This window comes from Myodes glareolus, chromosome 7 (genome assembly GCF_982192425.1).
Source record: "Myodes glareolus chromosome 7, mMyoGla1.1, whole genome shotgun sequence".
NCBI classification, from domain to species: Eukaryota; Metazoa; Chordata; class Mammalia; order Rodentia; family Cricetidae; genus Myodes; species Myodes glareolus.
The window spans coordinates 7,885,463-7,907,052 of NC_142032.1; the positions used below are offsets into that span (position 1 = coordinate 7,885,463).

Below are 21,590 nucleotides of genomic sequence, written 5' to 3' on the forward strand. Positions count from 1 at the left end.
CCATCAGTCCCCACCTTCTGCTTGGCTTTCCTCATCCCACCACGCCCAGCTTGGCTTCCTGGGACTCATCTGCAGTCCTTGCCGCCTCCCTTCTAGAAGGATGGACCGGAACCTCTTTCCCTTATCCTTTCTCAGTGACTTGATTTCTTTCTGGGGTTCTAAGGTCAGATCTGGATTTGGTTGCCCATTCCCACTGAGAAACACACAGGGCTTCTCCCCCTGTAGAGATTTCAGAGGGTCTGCCATGAGCACAAGCTCAGTGAGACCCTATCACAGCCTGATGATCCATACCTACTTAGCAAAGAGCACCAGAGACCAGTGTGGCCTGGTTCTCAGGAGTCAGGCCTGTGCCTCTCACTGCTTCTCCACAGATACTTATTCAACACCCACTGGGTGCCAAGCTCTGCTCCAAGGACAGAGACAAGGCTGTGAACACAAGAGATTCTTGCACTGTGGAGATTACGTTTGGGGGTTGTGGGGTGAGGGCAGACACTGTGTTAAATGAGGATGCTAAGTGCTGGGTGCGCAGATCACTCTGAGCTCAGAAAGGCAGGAGGAGACAGAAGTGGGGTGCGGTGTTGGGATGTTATCCAGCAGCCATAAGTAAAGGCAAAGATGCTAAGAACAAGCGGAGTAGACTTCTGGGGAGGGGAGACTCCGTGCCAAGGGAATCATGCGCAAAGGCTCACCAACTCATCCTGCTGGCCTTTCCTTGAGATACTGAGACACCCCCAACTTCTTGACTACTTCTGAGCAAATACAGCTGCCCTGTGGTACCTGGGGTGGGGGTTCCAGAGTCATGCCAGGGTCTGCAGGTGCCTGAGGCCCTTACATAAAAGGACTTATAAAAAAATGGTCTCATATTTGCCTGTAACCCACACAGTTCCTCGGCAGAAACTTGAAATCACCTCTGGTTTACTTTTTATCCCTAGTGCTAAGCACACACTATATGAATAGCTATTCTATTGTCTTCTTTAGACATAACATTTTTTTTTAAAGTTTGTAGATGTTCATTTGAGACAAAACTTTTTCCCAAAATATTTTCAACCTGTGGTTGGTTGAATTCACAAACACAGAACCCAGGCGTATAGTTTTAAAAAGTGTACCTTCTTCTTAAAAATACCAACTGGCTTACCAGGTTCTCAGAACCCAGCATGAGTCTTCAACAGGGCACAAGTGAGTCTACCACACCCACCTCTCTGATCTCACCTCCTGTGCGGCTCCTGTTTGGCCAGTTGAGAAAATATGGCAGACTTTGAAATGGACAAAGAAAAGATTACTGGTAAGACCCCCATCCTTTATTTATTTATCTACTTAATATTTATTTAACTGGGGGTTGAATCCGGGCCTCCTATAACTAGGCAATGCTCCACCACTGAGTTTCATCCTAGCCATTCACATTTTTATGTGAGTCAGGGTCTCACTAAGTTGCCCAGGCTGCCCTTGAACTTGTGATCCTCCTGCCTCGGTCTACCTCTCTGGATTAGAGATCTGTGCCCAGGCCTGGCATCCTAACAGAATGGTAGGCATTTGTCTACTGAATCCTTCTAAGGTATCAGATTCTTTGGTGGTCATGCCTTTCGTGATTTTACATTTGTGCTGAAAACTGATCACTGGTCCTGATGCAAACGCTTCTTACTCATCAAGATGCAAATGAGTTCTATCCAGTGATGATGCAGCTGATTCCCTGGGTCCTGAGGAAGACACCAGTTACATCTCACTCGCAAATCCCTATGTTGGTTGCTTATATAAGTTGCCTGTTCATTAGCCCCTCCTTTGAGCTGACTTTGCATCATATGCGGCTAAGATGTAATGCAGGAGCTAATAATAATCTTTCGCATGTTTCTAGCAGAATCATGATTTTATGTCTAGAAATAGAATCTTTAAATATGTCCTAGAAATGCAGCCACATTGGATACTCTTGAAAACAGTTGTTTGTTTCCACTTTTGCCTGCTGCAGCTCCTACCAAGAACATCAAACTGGTTTTTGCCCATTTTCAACGCCCAGCTCAAATACCATCTACATGCAGCTTTTGTTCTGCGCTGTTAACTGCCTACAGAGAGCTGCTGATCCACTGTAAATTCCAACTTGGGTTCTATCATGTGCAGGTTATTTTATGTTTGTGAGACCTCGGCCTCGCCATATATGCACTATGTCCTATTCCCCTTGGATTTCTTGTGCCTAGACCACCACTTGGCTCCTCTCCCAAACATGGGGGAATGAAGGCTGGACAACAGCCCAAAGTGACTCTTCAGTGTTCATGGAATTAAGAATTGGACTCCTTGTTTGGACTGTCACCAACTCCTAGGTCAGGTGACTAGAAAATATGCACATGGGATTTCAAGGATTCAGCTTCTTATGAAAATCCCTAAAACTCTACAATCACACCCATATTTAATAGGAGGCCTCAGCTAAAAGGGAATGCAAGTCAAGTTGGCTATATGTGCCAGCTGGTTGTAATGGGCCTTTATTAAAATGAAATTAAAGTCCTTTATCTGGAGAAGCTCACCATGCTTGAGCTCAAAGTATAATTTAGGGGGTGGCGGCCACTTGTCCTCACCTGTCCTCGGAGCTCCAGCTCAGTGATACTTTTGGCAGGTGCACAGAATGAACCAAAGATCTTATCTCCCTTGGGTAACTGTGGGTGCCAACACCCAGGAACACTCCACCCTGGGCACACAGAACTACAAAGGACCTTTCCATCAAATCTCTCCTTAACTGCTAATAAAGGCAACAAGGTCCATGTGGGACTTGGAGCCCGATCACTAGCTACTACTTTGGCTGTCCCAACCTGGTCGCCTTGGTCAAAGGGCATCACACTGTGTGCTTTACCTTCCTCCTCTGTGCTAATAATGACACTAATTTGGTAGGGCTGCTTTGAGTAAGTGATATAGTTGATCGAGGGTCCTCAGCACAGCACCCTGCATGTGGCAAAGAGTCAAGAACATTCATTCATTCCATGCATGCTCATCATCAATATGAGGCTTGGGATTTTCCTCTGGGCCCGTCATACCTTCCCCAGGGTCACATTTACATCATTACCTCATTCTCTGCCGTTCTGCTTTCTCTTCTGTCATCAGCTCCTTCTTGGTCTCTGTCAGGTCTCTTGGCTCTGCTTTTCTCACTCTGCTTGGACTTGGCACCCACAGGGGCCCTAGTGACCTTGGGTTCCAGTTCATCCCCCTTGCCCGAGTCCTCTGGGTGAGGGGGTCTAGTTTCCCGTAGTCTGGCCTCTTCTTTCCTCCTGGACCTTCCTGGTACTTCCTGCTGCTGCTTTGGGTGTTTGTCCAACTTGGCTTTGGGTTCCTTTCGATAGTAGCCATCGTCCCGACCTTTGTAGCTGGACAAAGAATGGAGCGGGCTGGGGGACCCTGACCTTAGGTACTTTTCCCGGTGGCCCCTCCCTCCTTCAAGTCGCTCATCCAGTTCAGCTTTGTCCATCTGCCTGGGGTAGTGTTTTCGGTCATGTGTCCAAACATCTGTCCGGTCCCTCTTGTCTTCCCCGTTCTCCCTCCAGGGAACAGACTCTCGGTCATCTTCCCTCCTTGCATAGGGGGAGTGCTCCCAGGAGTCTCGGCCATTGCCCCAGTCAGTCCGAGAGGGGACTGGCGGACTGTGGGAAGAGCTGCAAGAGGTGAAGCTTGGTGTGTGCGATCTCGGGGAGAGTGATCGGCTCACCGGACTTCGGGACCTTGGCCGCTCTGTACCGTATCTGGGAGGAAGGGAAGAAACAGTGTTCAGAAGCTGCAGAACCCATACCCCACATCACCCAGATGTAGACACACACAGGTCCCCTCAGAGATATCCCTGGAACCACCTACCCACCTGGGCATTCCCGGTCACAAGTCACAACCCAGCACTACTCAGAATGGCCAGGAACGAGCCTGTCCTCCCTCTTGACTTATGGGTATGGATTTCTTCTTAAGTCACTCTCTGCCCCCTCCCTTACAGTCTGTTCCTAGGAGCTGGGGAGAATGGTTATATTGGCTTGGCTCAGTCCTCCTTCTCTGTTCAGGGGTACAGGCCCCAGGAGAGTCTTTTCCTGGGGATATATATACAGGGTGAGGGCTCCGAGTAGAGGGACGAGGTTGCCATGTCCACCCTCAGAGACACTGCCTAACCCAGATCCAATATTGCTTGCTTCTAAGACTTGAAGACACTCCTCTACTTGGACCCCATCAGAATATAGGTGACTTAGCCTCCTTTTGTTCCTCTCATTTAGACCTCATTATAAGTAGTATAGAGTCTAGGAAAGGAAGTGGGGTCATGGTAGGAGTGAGGAGGCAGGCTCAGAGATCCACAGAACAGAAAATCAGGAAGACATCTAAGGATTATAAAAGGTTTCAGAACTCAGATCTGTTCAAATCTGAGATGAAGACATTGACACCCTCAGGAAGTGGATCTGCCTAAGGTGCAGAGCCAAGTTTCAATAGTCTCCACACTCTATACTGCCACATAACTACAGATGCCATGATCTGCCCTTTTACACACCATTAAAACCCCAAGTAAACATCATTTTAAATAAAAAAATCAAACAAATAAAAATCCCTATCCTGAACACTCGCATGCTCTCTGAAGTCTGATTACTAAGCAGATCACCTGAATCACACACCTGATACCCTAAAAAGACGGAACAGCTTCATGTGGTTCTCAAATGTAGAGCAACAATGTATCTATCCCTCACTTTCAATAGAGCTACACCTCTATGGGCTAGGGCAGTCTCTTAGCCAACTTGGGAAGTCTGGACATCTGTCCTCTACAGCTAGGTTAGAGCACCCCCTGTAGCCACTCTGGATACTGCAGGCCTAGTTTTGTTTTTCCATCTTAAGGGTCACAAAAGCCAGTTGAAAGAAATTAGTTGGGAAGTCACATGCATTTAGTATCTGGAAACAATGTTCAAGGAATCAGATGTCCACCCCCACCCCAGCTACATTCTTACTTCTATACCTACATTCAGCTCCTGAAAAATCAGGAAGCAACTACTTCTAAGTCGAATCTCTGCCACCACCAAGCACACCCAGGATGTATCAGGAAAGTGTACAGTTGCCCCCATAGAGCCAGATGTCAACTCTCAGTTGCTGTATTCCAACAAGAGGACTATTTAGAGAAGTCCAGCCTCTCACATGTGCCCATCTAACCTGAGTGGTACCTTTTGTGTGAACATGGGGGGAATAGGAAGGGGTTAGAAGGCCAGATGGATGGATCGGAGTCAAGGGTAGGCCAAATTACAACTCATATCTCCCATGCTGGCTAATTTTATGTCACAGGCTAGAATCATCTGAGAGGAGATTGTCCTACTTGAGAAAACGCCACCATAAGATCAAGCTGTAGGAAGGTCAGTAAGACATTTTCTTAATTAGTGATTGATGGCAGAGGGCTCAGCTCATTGTAGGTGGGGCTATCCCTGGACTAGTGGTCCTGGGATCTATAAGAAACCAGAGCAACCCATGGAGAGTAAGCAAGTAAGCATCCTCTTCCATGGCCTCTACATCACCTCCTGCCTCCAGGTTCCTGCCTTTTTTGAGTTACTGTTGTAGAAAAACATTTTGTACACTGTTAAGATGCATCACTCAGATTGGTTTAATAAAAAGGTGAATGGCTAATAGCTAGGTGGGATTTTCAGGGTAGAGAGGACACTTGGAAGAAGAAGAAGGCAGAGTCACCAGCCAGAGAAAGAGGAAGCCAGACATGCGGGGGAGTGGTAAAAGCCATGAGCCACATGGCAGCACATAAATTAATAGAAAATAAATTAATTTAAATATAAGAGTTAGTTAGAAACAAGCCTAAGCTAATGGCTGAGCTTTCATAATTAATAAGTCTCCATGTCATAAATTGGGAGATAGAGAAAGGCTCACTACTTTTGGTAAACTATTAAAAAATAATTTAAAAATAATTAAGTCTTTAAAGAGAGAAATAAAATAATAATAAAAAAGAATAAGCCAGAGAAAGACTTGCTACAAATGCCATCCACTGTGGAGGTACGTATTTTCATGTAAGACCTGAGAAAGCTTTTTTTTTTTAAAGATTCCAAACACACAAAGAGCCAAATGTGGTTTCCTAGTCCCACAGTCTCTCGTGAAGCCACAGTGCATAGAGATGCTTTTCCCAGCCACTGCCTGCAGGCTTGAGCCATCAGCGGGCCATGAGCCAAGCTGCACAGAGGCTTAAGGTTTATGCTCATGCAGACAACTAAGGCTACAGATAGGCAGTAAAGCAGATGCAGATGGAAAACCTCTACACAGGTTACAGTGTGTTTGGATTACAGGTTACAATGTGCATAGGATTAAGAAAAAAGAAAAAGAGTATAGACAGCCATTAAAAATGTTTTAAAATGCCAGGCAGTAGTGGCACACACCTTTAATCTTAGCACTTGGGAGGCAGAGACAGACAGATCTCTGTGAGTTTGAGGACAACCTGGTCTGTAAGAGCTAGTTCCAGAACAGGCACCAAAGCTATACAGAGAAACCTTGTCTCGAAAAACCAAAAAAAAAGTTTAAAAATAAAATAATAGTCTAATAGTCTTTAAAGAAAGAAATAAGGTAATGAAAAATAGCCATATAAAAATGGAAAATACACAGAGTCTGGATCCTATTTGGTGTCTTGTTGACTATAATTTTTTTATTGTTAATGGGTAAACAATAGCTGCTTAGAGACACTGGATTTTAAAAACGCCGAATTAAAGCAACCTAAATATCTTTAAAATGTCTTAACTTTAAAATGAAAGTCAAAAAACATGTTGCATTGGAGAAGAGGTTATGCTTTTGTTTTCATAGAAAATGAAAGGCTATGGATTTGTTCAAGGTTAAAGAGGATCAGAATTGATCAGGGGAAACCCCCTGAAAGTCCTGGCTACAGATATAAAGGAATAAACCTACAGAAACTACAAGGCAGGTGACATATATTTTACCTGCTCCAATATAAAACAAAAATCATATTTGGTTGGATAGGTTCCACAGTCCATACTATGTTAATACAGATACATACGTTACCTTTGAAAGGTATCTTTTCTCATACCTTTCATAGCTTTATGTGTTTTCAGAGCAGGGGAACAGATGCCAATGAAAATGGGTGGCCCAGGTGATCCAACCTCTCAGAGTGCCTCTGTTGCAGTTTCCTTGGAGTTCTACTTACAGAACAGCTTCAAGACTGCTGGCTGAGAAGGTCCAGCCTCACAAGACTATTCTAGACAGGATGACCATTATTTTAATTTTCTCAGGTCCCACAAAGATTTCAGAACCCCCAGACAACAGGAAGTAGTCTAGAGAACACAACACCCACATTTCCAAGAGGTGGGTTACGTGGTTTGGGTCATTCAGTGGGCTATGGATGTTTGTCATCATTTAGGGAGGTTGGTTAGAAACTGTTATTGTTCATGGTCAAAAAAAAAAAAAATCCCTGAACATAGATTAGATCCAGGGATCTCATTCCAAAGAGAAATGGGTGATAAAGTATAAAAATGAGCTAAAATGGTGGCTTGTTGTGTCCAATTTTGAGCAACCACTTGATAGGGGAGTTCAGCCAATCATATTCTGTTTTCGGGGCGTGCCGCCCTCAGGCAAAAGCCTGCCTATAAACTTAGCATCCAGACGGATGGTTGGATTCTGGTGTAAGCTGTTGTAAGTCTTACTTCTGTTTATTAAAGCTGTATATTTTGTATCAAGATAATCTGGGGACTTTTCTTTACCAATCGCCCTGCAGCTTCAACCACTAGTCTCGAATATTTTACATTGGTATAGATTTTTGTACATTGGTACAAATTTACTGTTAGTTTTGTTAGAACATACTGTACATACATTTCTACTCTTGTTTACAATATTGTGTGTAATGCAGCTCATTTAACAATGTAATATAAATTTCTAGTCCTTGAAAGTTATTATTACAAACTATTTGTGATAATAAAGAAATGTAGGTTATTAGTTAGTCACCTATAATAATCAAACTTGTAGTCATGTTAAGTATGTTCTCAAGGTCATACCTATATATAAAGATATATTTTAGATAGATAAGTAGTCTTCAAACACTTCAAAGACCTAAAAATATTTTAAATAAGTCTAAAATGTTTTGTTAATATAGGGCATTTCATGACAATGAGACACATCTGCCCCTGGCAGCACCAATTTACTTCAGAGAAGACGATGGGCATCAGAGAAACTCCATATGGAGTTCACTTTCAATGTGGCAAAACTAGCCATGTGGGCAAGAAACTGTTTTTGCCTTGACTGTTAACAGTTTGCTGTATAAACTGGACAAGAAGAACATGCAGAAAAAGACTATTAAATTTTGCCAAGATAAGGCATGTCAGTCCTTCAAAATTCCTGCTGATAGTCTGTCTGATAGCCTAGGCCTGTAAGCTGAAGAAAGATGCCCCAATATTACAAAAGAACCTTAGGGTGATTGTCCAGGCAACCAGATATCTCTGCTGTTTCTTAGTTTTGGAAGTTGCTTTCTCTGAACTTCCTGTTTACTCAGTTAACATTTTATCCTTCTTGGGTCTCTAGTAGAGACTGAAGACTAGATAGTTATATTTTTATAGTTTTTCTTGTTACCAAGTTCAAAAAAGAACCTTACACAAGAGATGAAAATGTTATAAAGTTAAAAAAAAACATAAAGGCATAAGTTGTTTATCTAAAAAGATATTTTTAGGATGGTAATACAAGGTATAATAAAATGGTTTAGGTATAAAACTTGAATTCATCAAGATAGGATAGGTAATGGAGTATTTTCTCTATGTCAAATGAAGATGCATTGGACATCTTGAAATATTCTTGCTTGATAAGTGTTCTTATTATAAATACTTTTATTTATTAGAGTTAATACATTTCCTTTCTATTTAGATAATACCTGATAATTGTTCTTATTATATATAGTTTTACTGTGTTAGAGTTAAAACCTTTCCTTTTTATTTAGACAAAAAGGGAGAAATGTTGTGGAATAATCTTTTCATACACTGTGAAGATGTATAACTTGCACTGGTTCAATAAAAAGTTGAACAGCCAATATCTAGACAGGATTTGGGGCAGAGAGAACACTGAAAAGAAGAAGGCGGAGCCATTAGCCAGACACAGAGGAAGCCAGACATCTGGAGGAGAGGCAAAAGCCATGAGTCATGTGGCAGCACAGAAATGAATAGAAATGGGTTAATTTATGTTATAGGAGTCGGTTAGAAACAAGCCTAAGCTAAAGGCTGAGCTTCCATGATTAATAATAAGTCTTCGTGTTATGATTTGGGAACTGGCTGGCAGGACAGAGAAAGACTTGCTACAGGTTCCCAATCACTCTGGCTGATGAACTGTTTTAGGGACGTGTAAGTGAAATAAACCTTTTCCTCACCCCATGGCTTTTGGTGATGGTGTTTCATCTCAGTATTAACCTAACCAAGACATCCCATAAGAACCAGAAGCTAGAAGATAATCTAACCCCCAGGCCTCTGCCCTAAGACCCAGAGCCTCACCTGTCAGCTTCTCGGAACATGTCCCTCTCCCTCTGGGAATGGATGTCCTGGATGATAGCAGCCACATTTTTCCCAGGTTTCTAGACAAAGTCAGAGAGATTATTAGAGAGCGTTGCTGCTGCTGTCAGTGGGAAGCAGCTATGGCCTGCCTTGTTTATTGCCCAGCCCACTAAAGGGGAAATGATACATTTTGCAGGAAAGATAAAAGGATTGATCCCAAAAGTGAGGGGTGTGAGCATGAGGAGGACCAGAATAAGGCTGAGGGTCCAGGAAAAAAGGCATGTGAGTTAAACCTTAATAAAGCAGGTATTAAAAAATAAAAAACTCTCAATTACAACTGGGTAGGTGCACACCTTTGATCTCAGCACTTGGGAGGCAGAGGCAGGTGAATCTCTGAGTTTGAGGCCAGCCTGGTCTACAGAGCAAGTTTTAGGACAGCCAGGGCTATATAGAGAAACCCTGCCACAAAAGAAAACAAACCAAGACAAAACAACTTCTCCATTAACCATGTCAAATGTTGATAAAGAATTTTATTACAAAGGTTAATCAACTGCTCTTTTATTCTGTGCCTTTTTCTATGTGACGTACGAGGACTTTCAGAGCCATTCAGACACTAGTGAACATCATGTATCTCATTCTGGGCCATCCAGGTCTAGGGGGCAGAGACTGGATATCTACATTCTCAGGAAGGCATGGCTGTTGATCTGCTAGGGTTACAGTCAGGGGTAGGCCTGGGAGAAGCAGCTGGTAAAGGTGAGAATGGAGGAGGGGCTGTCTGTGGTTTCGGAGAGCCTAGGAACACAGGGGAAAGATGCAAAATGTTCAAGCCAGGGACGGGGTCACCTGTCAGATGTAGACACAAAGGAAAGAAGGAAAAAAGAAGAGAGTGAATCTAATTCTGAGACATGAAAAACCAAAGGTTCAGACCCAGAAATTCTGTACTAGTTGGGTCAGCTAATCCAAGGGATGCCGAGCAACTCAGGCAAATGGCATTTGTATTCAACAGAAAATATAAACCTGATACTTTATAAGTATGTGCAATGCCGCATGCAAGTAACCAGGGTGCCCAGAATGAACATCCATATCTGCTAGAATGTCACCAAACCATGCAGAGCCCAAGGCTGTCGGGAAGACGCCAAGGCTGGTCCGGGGCTGGGAGGATCGCTCCTGCTCCGAATCTTTCCTTCTACCCCATACTCATCCTAGACAGGAATGTCTTTCTGCCTTACCCTAGAAGTTGCCCACTGTTTTCAAGCAGCCAACACAGAACACACGATGGGGCTTAGGAACATAATGGGAGCCACTAGGATCAATCAAGTCTATGTGACAAGACAAGCATCATCTAAGAGGCAAATTCCAGGCCTCAAATTTGTGGCTTGTGCTGGGACAACTGAAGCAGGCAGCAGATAAGAATATGTCCCCACACTGAGAAACTTTTCAGAACACACTAAAATTCCCAGACTGGGTTGGATAGGGGCTTCTTTTGTAAAAAGTTTTAGAGATCAATGTGCTATGGGATAATGCTCTTGTACACTGTAAAGATCTTTCACTCATATTGCTAATAAAATGCTGATTGGCCATTAACCAGGCAGGAAGTATAGGTGGGGTGACCAGACTAGGAGAATTCTGGAAAAATAAAAGGCAGAGACACAGTCACCACCCAGACTGCAGAAGAAGCAAGATGAGAATGCCTTACTGAGAAAAGGTACCAAGCTACATGGCTAAACATAGATAAGAATTATGGATTAATTTAATTTATAAGAGCTAGTCAATAATAAGCCTGAGCTAATCGACCAGCCAGTTTATAATTAATATAAGCCTCTGTGTGTTTCTGTGGGACTAAATGGCTACAGGATCAGGCAGGACAGAAACTTCTATCTACATCAATGTTTTCTACTCTTCTGGAACTTAATACCTTCCTGGTTGTTCCTTTCAGACCCAGGAAAGCAGGAATAAGAAGAGGAGTGTAGCTTTGTGGGGCAGCAGATAAAGGAGACAGATTTTGCAAAGCCCCCATGCAGGGCGGCCAGTGTGGTCATCTCAAAAAACACTCAGGTGCTTCTCCTTTGGGGTGCAAGTGTCATAATACTGTCATCATTCCATAAAGTGGAAATGAAAGAGAAAAAGTCAGTCTACGATGACATTGGGGATGCCTTGTTATTACAGGAAATTTGAATACACAAAAATATAGAACGAATGTATACTGAATCCTGTCTAATCTCATGAGATCTGTACTCTGGCTTTCTTTTCCCACCCTGGAAATCCTTCTGAAGCAAATCTCAGATGTCATGTCTCTTCCTCTGTTCTATGGTGACATTGATGCTGATCAAGAGCCACACAGTAGACCAGCACAGCTCTCTCTGTCCATACATCTTGCTGCTTCTAAGACCCGACAAGAGTCTAAGCCTATGGCAATCCCAGGAAAGTGCTTGCTACTGACAGAGAGGGACCAGAAGTTGGAGTCTTAACCCTGCCAAAGCATCACTGGTTCCATCCTCCAACTGGCAGAGCCTGGGGTCACGGTTTATTGAATGTGGAGAACTCACTTTCTATGCCTAGAAAGGCAGAATAACGAGACATGTTTGGCATCCACCAAAAGCCTCGGGGCATGACAAACGGCACCCTACGAAAGCTGCTGGGACAGGGTGCGGTGCTCGGTCCTCTGTCGGCTCTGCAGATGTCGGCCCAGCCTCCAAAGTCTAGTAAAGATGCTGAAATCCTCTATGTGAGCCTGCAGTTCATCAGAGCCAAGCTCTGTTAATGTGGCCCCCGTTGTTTCTGACATGATTGGACTTCCCAGCCTGTAAGTCTCCTTCCATTCCGCTTCTTCCTGGAAACCCCCTCTCAGCACAGCTAATTCTCCTACCCCACACGACCCTGCCAATCACACCACAGCCTCCCCCTGGCCACAGAGGCTGATTCGGGCACAGGCACATGTGCTAAGTTAGTCCAATCAGAATGGCTTTCAGAGGTCTTGTGAGCGCTATCAGGGTAGCCTACTTCTCTGTTGTTGAAGGAGACAAGACATGGCCTCTGAAGCTAGAGCTACAGGCGGCTGCCCACGCCATCTAGAGGAGAGAGCCTGGGGCTGCTGGGAGCCATCCCATGAAGCACTCAGAAAACAGAGCCATGACAGTGGAAAGCAGAACAAAAAACAACATCTTGATCTCATTTGGGTGCAAAATTCAGCTCGACCTGAAGCCAGCTACTCCTGAACTTTCATGGACGTGTGCCAAGAAATTCCTTCTTTCACCTACAACAACAGGCTTAATTGCCACAAGTTTCTGCTACATGCAGTGTGTGTGTGTGTGTGTGTGTGTGTGTGTGTGTGTGTGTGTATGTAGGGACCATAAAGTCTATTACTACACAGTTGGAATATACTGAATGAAGGTCACAATGACCCAGGGGAACAGTATGACAAACTGTATGAGGAACTGAAAACCCATAGCAAAGGTCAGAAAACAGTATGTACTAGGCCTTTGCCACTCAAATGAGGACCAGGAGGGACAGCATAGAAATGCAGAATCATAGCCTGCAGCAGACCTGCAAAATCTGAATGATTCTGGCAGGAGCCCTGGTGACTGATGCACGCTGAGCTCTGTCAGAATACTGTCTGTCCAGCATTCTGTCTGGGGGCGGTGAGCACAAAAAGACCCGAGTGTCTACTTTTTCATTTTGTTTTGTGTTTTCATGTGGATAGTGGAAAACCTCACAATGTGATATATATCACATCTGCTGCAAACCCAAAGTAGTCTCAGGGGCTTTTGTTTGCTTTTTGTTTTGTTTTGTTGATTTGTAGATTTTATTTGTTTTGTTGTTGGTATTATTGAGACAAACTCTCACTGAGTAGCCCTGACTGACTTGGAACTCACAAGACAAGGTCAGCCTGGTCTTGAATTTAAAGAGTTTTACCCGCCTCTGCCTCCCCAGTGCTGGGGTTAAAGACAAACGCCACCACACCCAGCTAACATGGATCATCTAGTAACTACGATCTTGGGCAAGTTGTAGAACTTCTATGAGACTGAATATCTTCATCTGTAAACGTGAGATTATAATACCTGTCTGGCAGGACTGACGTCAAGATTAAAGTAGATAATGTATGGAAGGGTGCTTAATACATTACTTGTCTCGGAGTAGCAGGACTCAATTACAGGCATACATTATGATGTGCTCTTATAATTACTGTGATTATCCGCCCTGCACACCTCAGAGAATAGTGATTGTGAGACTGAAAAGAAAATTGCTTAAAATCAAAGAACTCAAGTTCAGTCCTGCGCTAATCTAAGCACTGAGGTTCACAGAGGTTAAGCAAGTTGGCTCGAAGCAGAAAGGGGTGGAGCCTAGGACGGTGCCATGGTTTTCCAGCCTGGCATAGGTCACGTGTTTGTTGGTTCTTTGTTTCCATGTCTCTCCTCCCATCAGACTAAGCTCCTCACATGCTTACTTCCACCATGCCATGGCACCAGCTCAGCTACCACCCACAGTGGGCACTCAGGGAATATTTGCTGGAAGCAAGACTCAGACCACGTGATGTCTTGAACGACAACTCCGCACCACCCCGGACTGTCTCCCTCACTAGAGTGTTACTATGCTTTGGAACTTTAAGAAACTACTGTTGCTCGCCCTAATTCGAGTCTTATGACATTTCATTGGGAGGCCCAAGCTACACTGGGAACTCAGTGTAGAAATTTAATTCCAGCCCTCAGGGGAAAACAGGAACCAGCTAGGTACAGAACAGGGTGGGGCTTTTCACCTGTCTCATGCTTTTATTACAAAGAAAGAATCCAGGTTGGGCCTGAAGCAGAACTCTTGGGAAGGAATTCCAGAGGCAATAATAAGATCAGAGCAGAGAGGGGCCTAGGGTGAGAGGCTGACATATTTTCCATGTCTGCATATGTTGGCTTGCTAAACTGTTTGTCCTTGCTAGAAGCAACCTTACCCTTTGTGATCTGGTGTCAACCCTCAAGATTAAGGGCAAATTAGGGGCTGTGAGTTGTGAACAAATTGGACCCAAGTAAAGATGGGAATTAACTAGAAAAATAACCTAATTAGGTGGAACAGTGGAAAGCATCAAATAAGAGAGTGGGTTTAAACACCAATATGGCAACAACTATAGTAAACCCAAACAGACCAACTGTTCCAGTTAAGAGAACAGCAAAGCAAACCAGAAGACACAACATGAAAGACAATCACAGGCAGATGACTTAGGAAGAAACTTGCCACCAAGAAAGCCAGAACCAGTAAACATGGGAAAAAAGCATTCAACCTAATGTCACCAAGAAACTAAAAAATAAAACTGTGGTCAACCAGAACACTGTGTCCACCCCACACCCAAATTTAAAAGTCAGACTAATTAGGGCGAACAAGAATGTGGACCACTGCAGTCTCTTGTTCTACAAGGAGAATGTCAGACCGTGACAAAGCGCTTTGCAAACAGCTCACTGTCACCCAGCAGAGCTGGGGTGAGCCTGCCCGGCCGTCTAACAGTTCCAACCCTATCCATGTGCATCTGGACCACGGGAACAGATTTGACAAGTAGATTAGCACTGACGTTTATGTCTCCAAGCAACCTGGAGTCCATTGTCCATGAGGGAGATAAGCAAATGACAGAGCCTCGCAATAACATTTTATAGAACGATGGAAATAGGCATGGAAGATAAATGCTAAACAGTAAAGGAAGAAATGGGATTCCCTTCATATACTGTTTAAGAATGGAAAAAACTAAGCTCCACTACTCGGGGAGACCAGAGCAGGGGGGAGAGCTAAAGAAACGACACCGAAATGATTATCTTCAGAGCCAGGGGAGTGGAGCCGGAAGAGAGAAGTGTGAGGACAGCCGCAAGGACTCCTGGGTATTGTCCATATTTTATTTCTTAATTTTTTTGGTGCTTTTATGACGTGTATGAGATCTGACTCAAGATTAATAGTAAATTGCAACTAATTAATTCTATGTAGATTATACTATTCCTCAAGAAAAAAAAAAGGAAAGAAAAGGAGACTACAGAAGAAGCTAAAATGAAGCCAACGCCTACTTTGGGCTGAATGCATCTGAGTCTGAGAGTGGTCCAGTCAGACAAGGGTTTCCTAGAAGGACTTACACGGCTTCAGATGCCTCTGGAGGATGAAAGAGAGAACAAGAGATGGAGGAGAGCTGGCGGAAGACAGTGTTAGCGGAGGTCTGAATCCACCAAGAAGTTGTATTTAAGGGTGGACTTATCCTCATCCAAACACAGCTCCTCTCCTTCCTTTCTCCTTTCAGACTCCAGAATCCCCCTCGCTCCCGACTGGTCTTAAGCATGCCTTTCCTCCTGTACGTACCTCAATGAAGTTTCCTCTTTTATATGACTGTCATGTCCGTCTCTAAGTGGTATCCTCAAGATCAGTGACTAATCTTTTTGTTGTTTCCTAAGGTTTCCTACACCAACACTGCTTAGATAAATACCTGGCGTGCAAGAGGGCTCAGCTGATGCTTGCTGAGTGACTGACTGAGCGAAAGAATGCTGTACCTTCAACTGCAGCTCCTTGTATCTCTTGGACATCCGAATGAGTAACTTCTCTCCATTGATCATAGCAGACTTTTCTTGGTAGTACTGGACCATAGCCTGGGCAGCTTCTGTGTAAGCCATCTCTAAAAAAGCCTGGAGTGGGGAGTAAGACAGACAGTGGACTTGACTTTAATGACCTTGAACACAAATCAGGACCAGGTAGGATTCCAAGTTGACAACGCTAAGGACAGGTGACGTAATCAATGGAAATAAGCTGGACTCACAGGTCCTTCTAGAGTGGACTTGGGGAGCTGACCGGAAAACCCGATGTTCTGAAAATGTCCTTTATCTGGGCCTATCTGCTAATTATAATTAAACATATATAAAAAGAATAAGTGGAGCTGAACCATGAAGACAAGCACACTTTATGCACTTAGGAGGATCTGTTTTATAGCTCAATAAAGAGAAAAAAAATTAGCACAAGAAAGAACTCTCTTTGATCCCATGAATTCAAAGAGAACTTTTTAGTAACTTCACCAAAAGAGCTCATTACAGGATGGCTCCTATCCTTGTTTCCATGGTTACCAAACACTATTCTTAATTGTGTATGTGCATCCTGAGTTACATCATCCTATGGAAGGCCTCCTGGAAAGGGAGGGCCCATTAACTCTCAATTCCCACGTGGGCTCTTGTGCACGTGGCCTTGGGCTGCCATTTGGTGGTGGCAACGTCAGAAGACAGAAGCAGAAGCCCAGGGGGCTGCGTGAGCTCCCATTTGTCACATTAAAAATAAATACATTTGAAAACTCGGAGGCCTACGAGTCTCTAGATTCAAAGGATGGCCAGGCTGCTGTGGCTTAGAAGGAAGAAGCCCAGAGCACTTGACACGGCGTCTCCCCTCTTTATTTAGCTGTTTGAACATTGACACGGCGTCTCCCCATCTTCATTGAACTGCTCTGATAAACACGAAGAATAGGATTCTCTATTCACTCCGTGTCTACAGTTTCTAGCAAACCATGTTAATGGATTCACCCATTCTCCCAGTAGCTGTTGGCACAAAACGGTGGCTGTCAGAGTTTTATGTCTGGTTTGTAATGGAGGGGGCTGATGCTGGTGCCTCTGGAGAGGTTTACAGTAGAGTAAAGACACTTCAATCCATCAGTTTACACTTAGGGGACAACAGCTATCTTCTGTAGGGGCAACTCTTACCATAATAACCGTCCTCCAGCCTACTCTGCCTGTGACGAGGGAGTTCTTGTTGGGAGCCCCTAATCCTCCCCCTCCACATCACCTCATCCTCCTCTTTCTCTGCTGGTTAATTTTGGGTACACGGCTTTCTTTCTAATTGAGTCTTGTGAAGTATGTGTGACAAAGAAGGCAGAACTCCTTAGGGTTTTATTTCAAATGATGCCACCCACTTTTCTAAGGTATCTTGCTTGATCTAAATGTTCAGGACTTCTAGTTGTCAATTCTCAAATGGGGAAAATACCTGATTAATCTAGGTAGCCGTGTTGCCTTAATGTTAAATTTACTCAACTCTGTACATTTACTCAACATAGAAGTCCTGAGACAAACACACAATGAATATCCCATCTCCAGGCTGAGGAATGGAGACCACTGAAGGTCCGCTGAGGCTTCCAGCTCTAGAGTTCATCCCCACACTGAGTAAAGACTTCTCCCCCCGATTCTTTAGCTTTACAAAGCAAAAAAAAAAAAAAAAAAAAAGTCACTGAAGCAAAAGTAAAGGGGGCTGGAGAGGCGGCTCAGTGTTGTTTGCTGCATAACCATAAAGGGCTAGTTTGGATCCCAGCAGCCATGTGACAGTGAAGTGTAACCCCAGTGCTGTGGATGGGCAGAGACCAAGAGGATTGTAGGAGCTCGCTGGTTGCTTGCCTAACTCCAGGTTCAGTGAGAGATTCTGTTTAAAATATATATATGGCTGAGAGTTATAGCACAGGACACCCATCATCTTCCCCTGGTGTTCTGATAGACAACTCCTGAGTTCAGCTCCCGTGTGCCCTTCTGCTCGGTGACCTCACATGTGGACACCAACAACAATTCAAAGTATCTCCTCCCTGGCAGTTCTTGTCTGGGTCCACACCCAGGCGATCAGAAGTGACCAGCTTAGAAACTGGAACTGTAGTATTAGCTCCGGAGATGCGCAACACAGATCGGAAGTCTGTCAGGTCTTATTTGGAGGCCAATTAGCTTTTCTACGTTAAGGAGCATCCCATACTAAAGTGACACCCTCTCTTCCAGGCAGTTCACAGAGGCTTACATTGGCACAATCAGGCATTGTTGGACAGCGAAGCCAGCATAACCCTCTGTGCCCTGTCGAAGGAGCCAGCTGCGCTTCACCTCTTTCTGTTTAGAGGATGTCTACAGTCTCCTTTCGCCACCCTGTGGCATGTCATCTGTCCCGCAGCGTGCACGCGTGGGGGCCTACCTGATTCGTCGACTTCATGAGGATGTAATTAGTGACTTTGCCAAAGGGCAGTCCCAGGTTGATGACGTCATTCTCAGTGCAGCTGCCCTCCGGGAGATTGCAGATGTGCACCACTCGTCCAGCGCCGGTCCTCTGTGCAAACTGCTGGGACAAAGGGCAGGGCTGAGCCTTCCAAGGGACATCACTCTACCCTGTCCAAACATCCCGGATGGCCATCTTCCCCCAGATAATGCCAAATGGTCATTTATAAAGGCCAACGCAAAAAAGAAACACATTCACAGATAAACAAAGGGCCAGCTTTCTGCCTTCTAGCTACAAAAGGGCTCCTGTGTCCAGTGAATAGCAATATACAAGTCTGGAGAACAGCTAAGGAAAAACGTCCATATACTGTTAGTGGGAGTTGTATTGTAACACTCTTTGAAGATATGTTTTCTCAATATTAAATAAAAATTAAAACATACAGAGGCCATGATCCCAAGAGCCCACTTTTGGAAGAAAGCCTAATTAAAAAATAATTATTAATGAACTAATTAAAAATTAACTAATTAACTAATCAATTTAAAGGTACATGTGTACAAGGTATCTGCTGAATACTTTATGGAGTAACAGAATGTTTTGGGAACAATCTGCATATCCAACAATTGGGGAATGCCTAAGTAAATGATGGTTCTAGAGTCTAAGGGGAAACTTCCTAGGCATTAAAAGGAAGCCGATGCGCTGATAAGGGAAACTTTTAAGGCAAACTGTCGGGGGAAAAACAGGCTGCAAGTCAGCACAGATATGATAATATTGTTTTTGGAAGGCAAAATTATATGGAAATGGGAGAAAAGAAATACTGTAAAATAAAGATTTGGGGTAAAATAAAATAAAGAGTAATTGTTGGAGGTGAGTGGCAGGAACCTAAGAGTTAATTATCCTCCCTTCTACAATTTTGAATGTTAGAATTTTGTGGCTTGTCTGCAGTGAAATTTTGAAAGGGTTATCAGCAAACACAGAGCAAGGCGTGGGCGAGTATCAACCTGCCCAGGCCGGTTACCCTCAGAGAAGCAGAGCCGGACAGGGAGCAGGGACGGACACGCTCAGCCTGTTGGAGAGTCCTTATGCCGCTCAGTTTACAATTTTAAAAGTTCCATTAGATGAAAAAGTTGACAGGAAGGTTTTTGGAAACAGAATATGGGTACCCAGATATTCACGGCACCGATGTGTGGTTTGTGGCAGCAGCTTCTCAAAACATTTTCAGCCTTGGGGATCCTTTCTTCAAACAAAAACCTGCTCAACAGCCGGATACTCTCAGCAAATAAAAAAGGGGTTGTTCTGACCAAACTTTGGGGTTCTAAACCCGCCTCCCTCCCAACCAGGTAGACCCGAACCAGATCTAAGGAACACTGCAATCAAGCCAGGACATATGTCTAATTCAAGCTACTGGAGGACGGGTACGGATTAGCCTTGGTCCAAGATTAGTCAGCCCTAACATCCAGGAGCACAGGAACCAGGAAGCGGAGACCAACCCACCGTGGGAGAGAAGGGCGTAGCCTTCAAACCCCAGCAAACAGTCCAGTGCCCCAGCTTACATCACAGTCATCTTTCTCCACCGTAGGGTGAATTCAGTAGCTAATTGTGGTCTCTGACTCCGCTGAGGTAACAGAAAGGGAGTAATGCAGCCCTCATCCCTAACAGGGGCTGGTGCTTAGGGGAAACCTGCTGAAAAGCCCTCTTTTGTCTCATCTGGGTTGAGGACAATTAGACTCAATTATCATTTTCTTTTATGGTTCCACCTTGAATTAGAGAAGCTTCAGGTGCCCCTCCAGACTCCACCCTCCAATGGTGTCCCTACATCAAGCATTTTCCCAAAGGGGAACATTTCCCCTCAGAAGGAGCACCCCCTTCCCCTCAGGAGTAGCACCTCCCTGCATGGGGGAGTGTCTGAGCCTGGGCAGCAAAGGCTGAACCCTTCTGTAATGAGGAGGAGTGGAGGGTAGGTTTTACAAGCTAGGACTGTGACCTCCCACTGGGGTAATCTGAGGCAGATCCAGCAGAACTCCCAAGCAGAGCAAAGCAGCTAGTTCTCTGACTTCACACCGTGAAGGTTAAGCCTGGGCACTCTGCCTGGTGGGCTCTCAGCGCTGCACGCTTCTGCCTCATATGACCTTGCTGTTGCTAGCCTGAGCGACGCGTGCTTGGATAACACAGCAGCCAGACATGCAGGGTGACTCTGGGCAATCTCTCTCCCAGCCTGTCCAGTTGCCTAGTGACCAGGGACAAAAAGCAGCATCCCTCCCATTATGTCCTCACTTCGGTCTGAAAGGACAATCTAAGAGGCCTCTATCTGAGCCCAGTAGAATACACAGGACTCATCCCAAAGAACAAACCCCCAAACTGCCAGTCACCAAAGACCTGTTCATTCTACAGACTTCTGTCAAAGGCTCTGAGGTAAATTCTTCTCAAAGTTCTCAATCCTTGACCCCTGCCCCACACTTCAGTCAGAAATAGTAATGGACTTTTCATTGATTCTTTAGATGCTATGCAAGATTAGTATTCTTCTAGTTAATTATCTCAATTTGGAGCCTCCCAACCAGATACCAAGACACTGGTTTTCTCAGCCATAGACCTCCAATACAAACCCCTTCCTTGATCATTTTCTAAGTGAAGCCATGAGATGAAAATCACGGTTTGTTCAGGGTTGCTGGTTTCAGATGTGATAAACCCTCTGCTGTTAGAAAGACAGGTTGTTTATATGGATTAAATTATTTTGCTGGTATTTTATTTAGAAAACTTCAGCCTAACTAATTCTTTGCTACCTCTTTTGTAGATATTAAATGCAATTTAGACTCCTGCCATGCTTGATTCATAAAAAAGGTGAAGTGATCAGTATTATTGCTCTATTCCTGAAACGTCGTATATAGACTTGTCTATTATTCGCCCTATTCCTTATGGAAGATCTCAATGAGGAGAGGGCGTGGCCGGGGGAAGAGGGAGACAGAGGGAAGCTGGGAAGTCCCTGGGTGGCACCTCCAGAGGAAAGTGTGCTCCCTGAGGACTCTGACAATCACAAGAGTTTTTGGTCCAGCAGCAGGATGCTCTGTGGCCATTCCCGCTTGGGTCCGCTAATTAGCCCTAAATGGCCTTTGGAGTTAATGATACTGTGCCTTACCCTTATCTGTAAGGAACACCTTCCAAAACTCTTAGTGAGTTCCCAAACCACAAACA

The 21,590-nt window shown here is 44.4% G+C and overlaps 1 protein-coding gene across 2 annotated transcripts in view; it reads right to left on the reverse strand.

The window, feature by feature from the left end:
- The window catches only part of Rbm20 (RNA binding motif protein 20), a 190,083-nt gene that overhangs the window by 20,333 nt on the left and 148,160 nt on the right, over positions 1–21,590 (reverse strand). For both annotated transcript variants that reach the window (XM_048423877.3, XM_048423878.3), the window contains exons 6-9: positions 18,384–18,524; positions 15,959–16,090; positions 9,453–9,532; positions 3,044–3,713 (exon numbers count right to left, since the gene is read on the reverse strand). In XM_048423877.3, the coding sequence (XP_048279834.3) occupies positions 3,044–3,713; positions 9,453–9,532; positions 15,959–16,090; positions 18,384–18,524 (1,023 nt within the window). The remainder of the gene's footprint in view (positions 1–3,043; positions 3,714–9,452; positions 9,533–15,958; positions 16,091–18,383; positions 18,525–21,590) is intronic.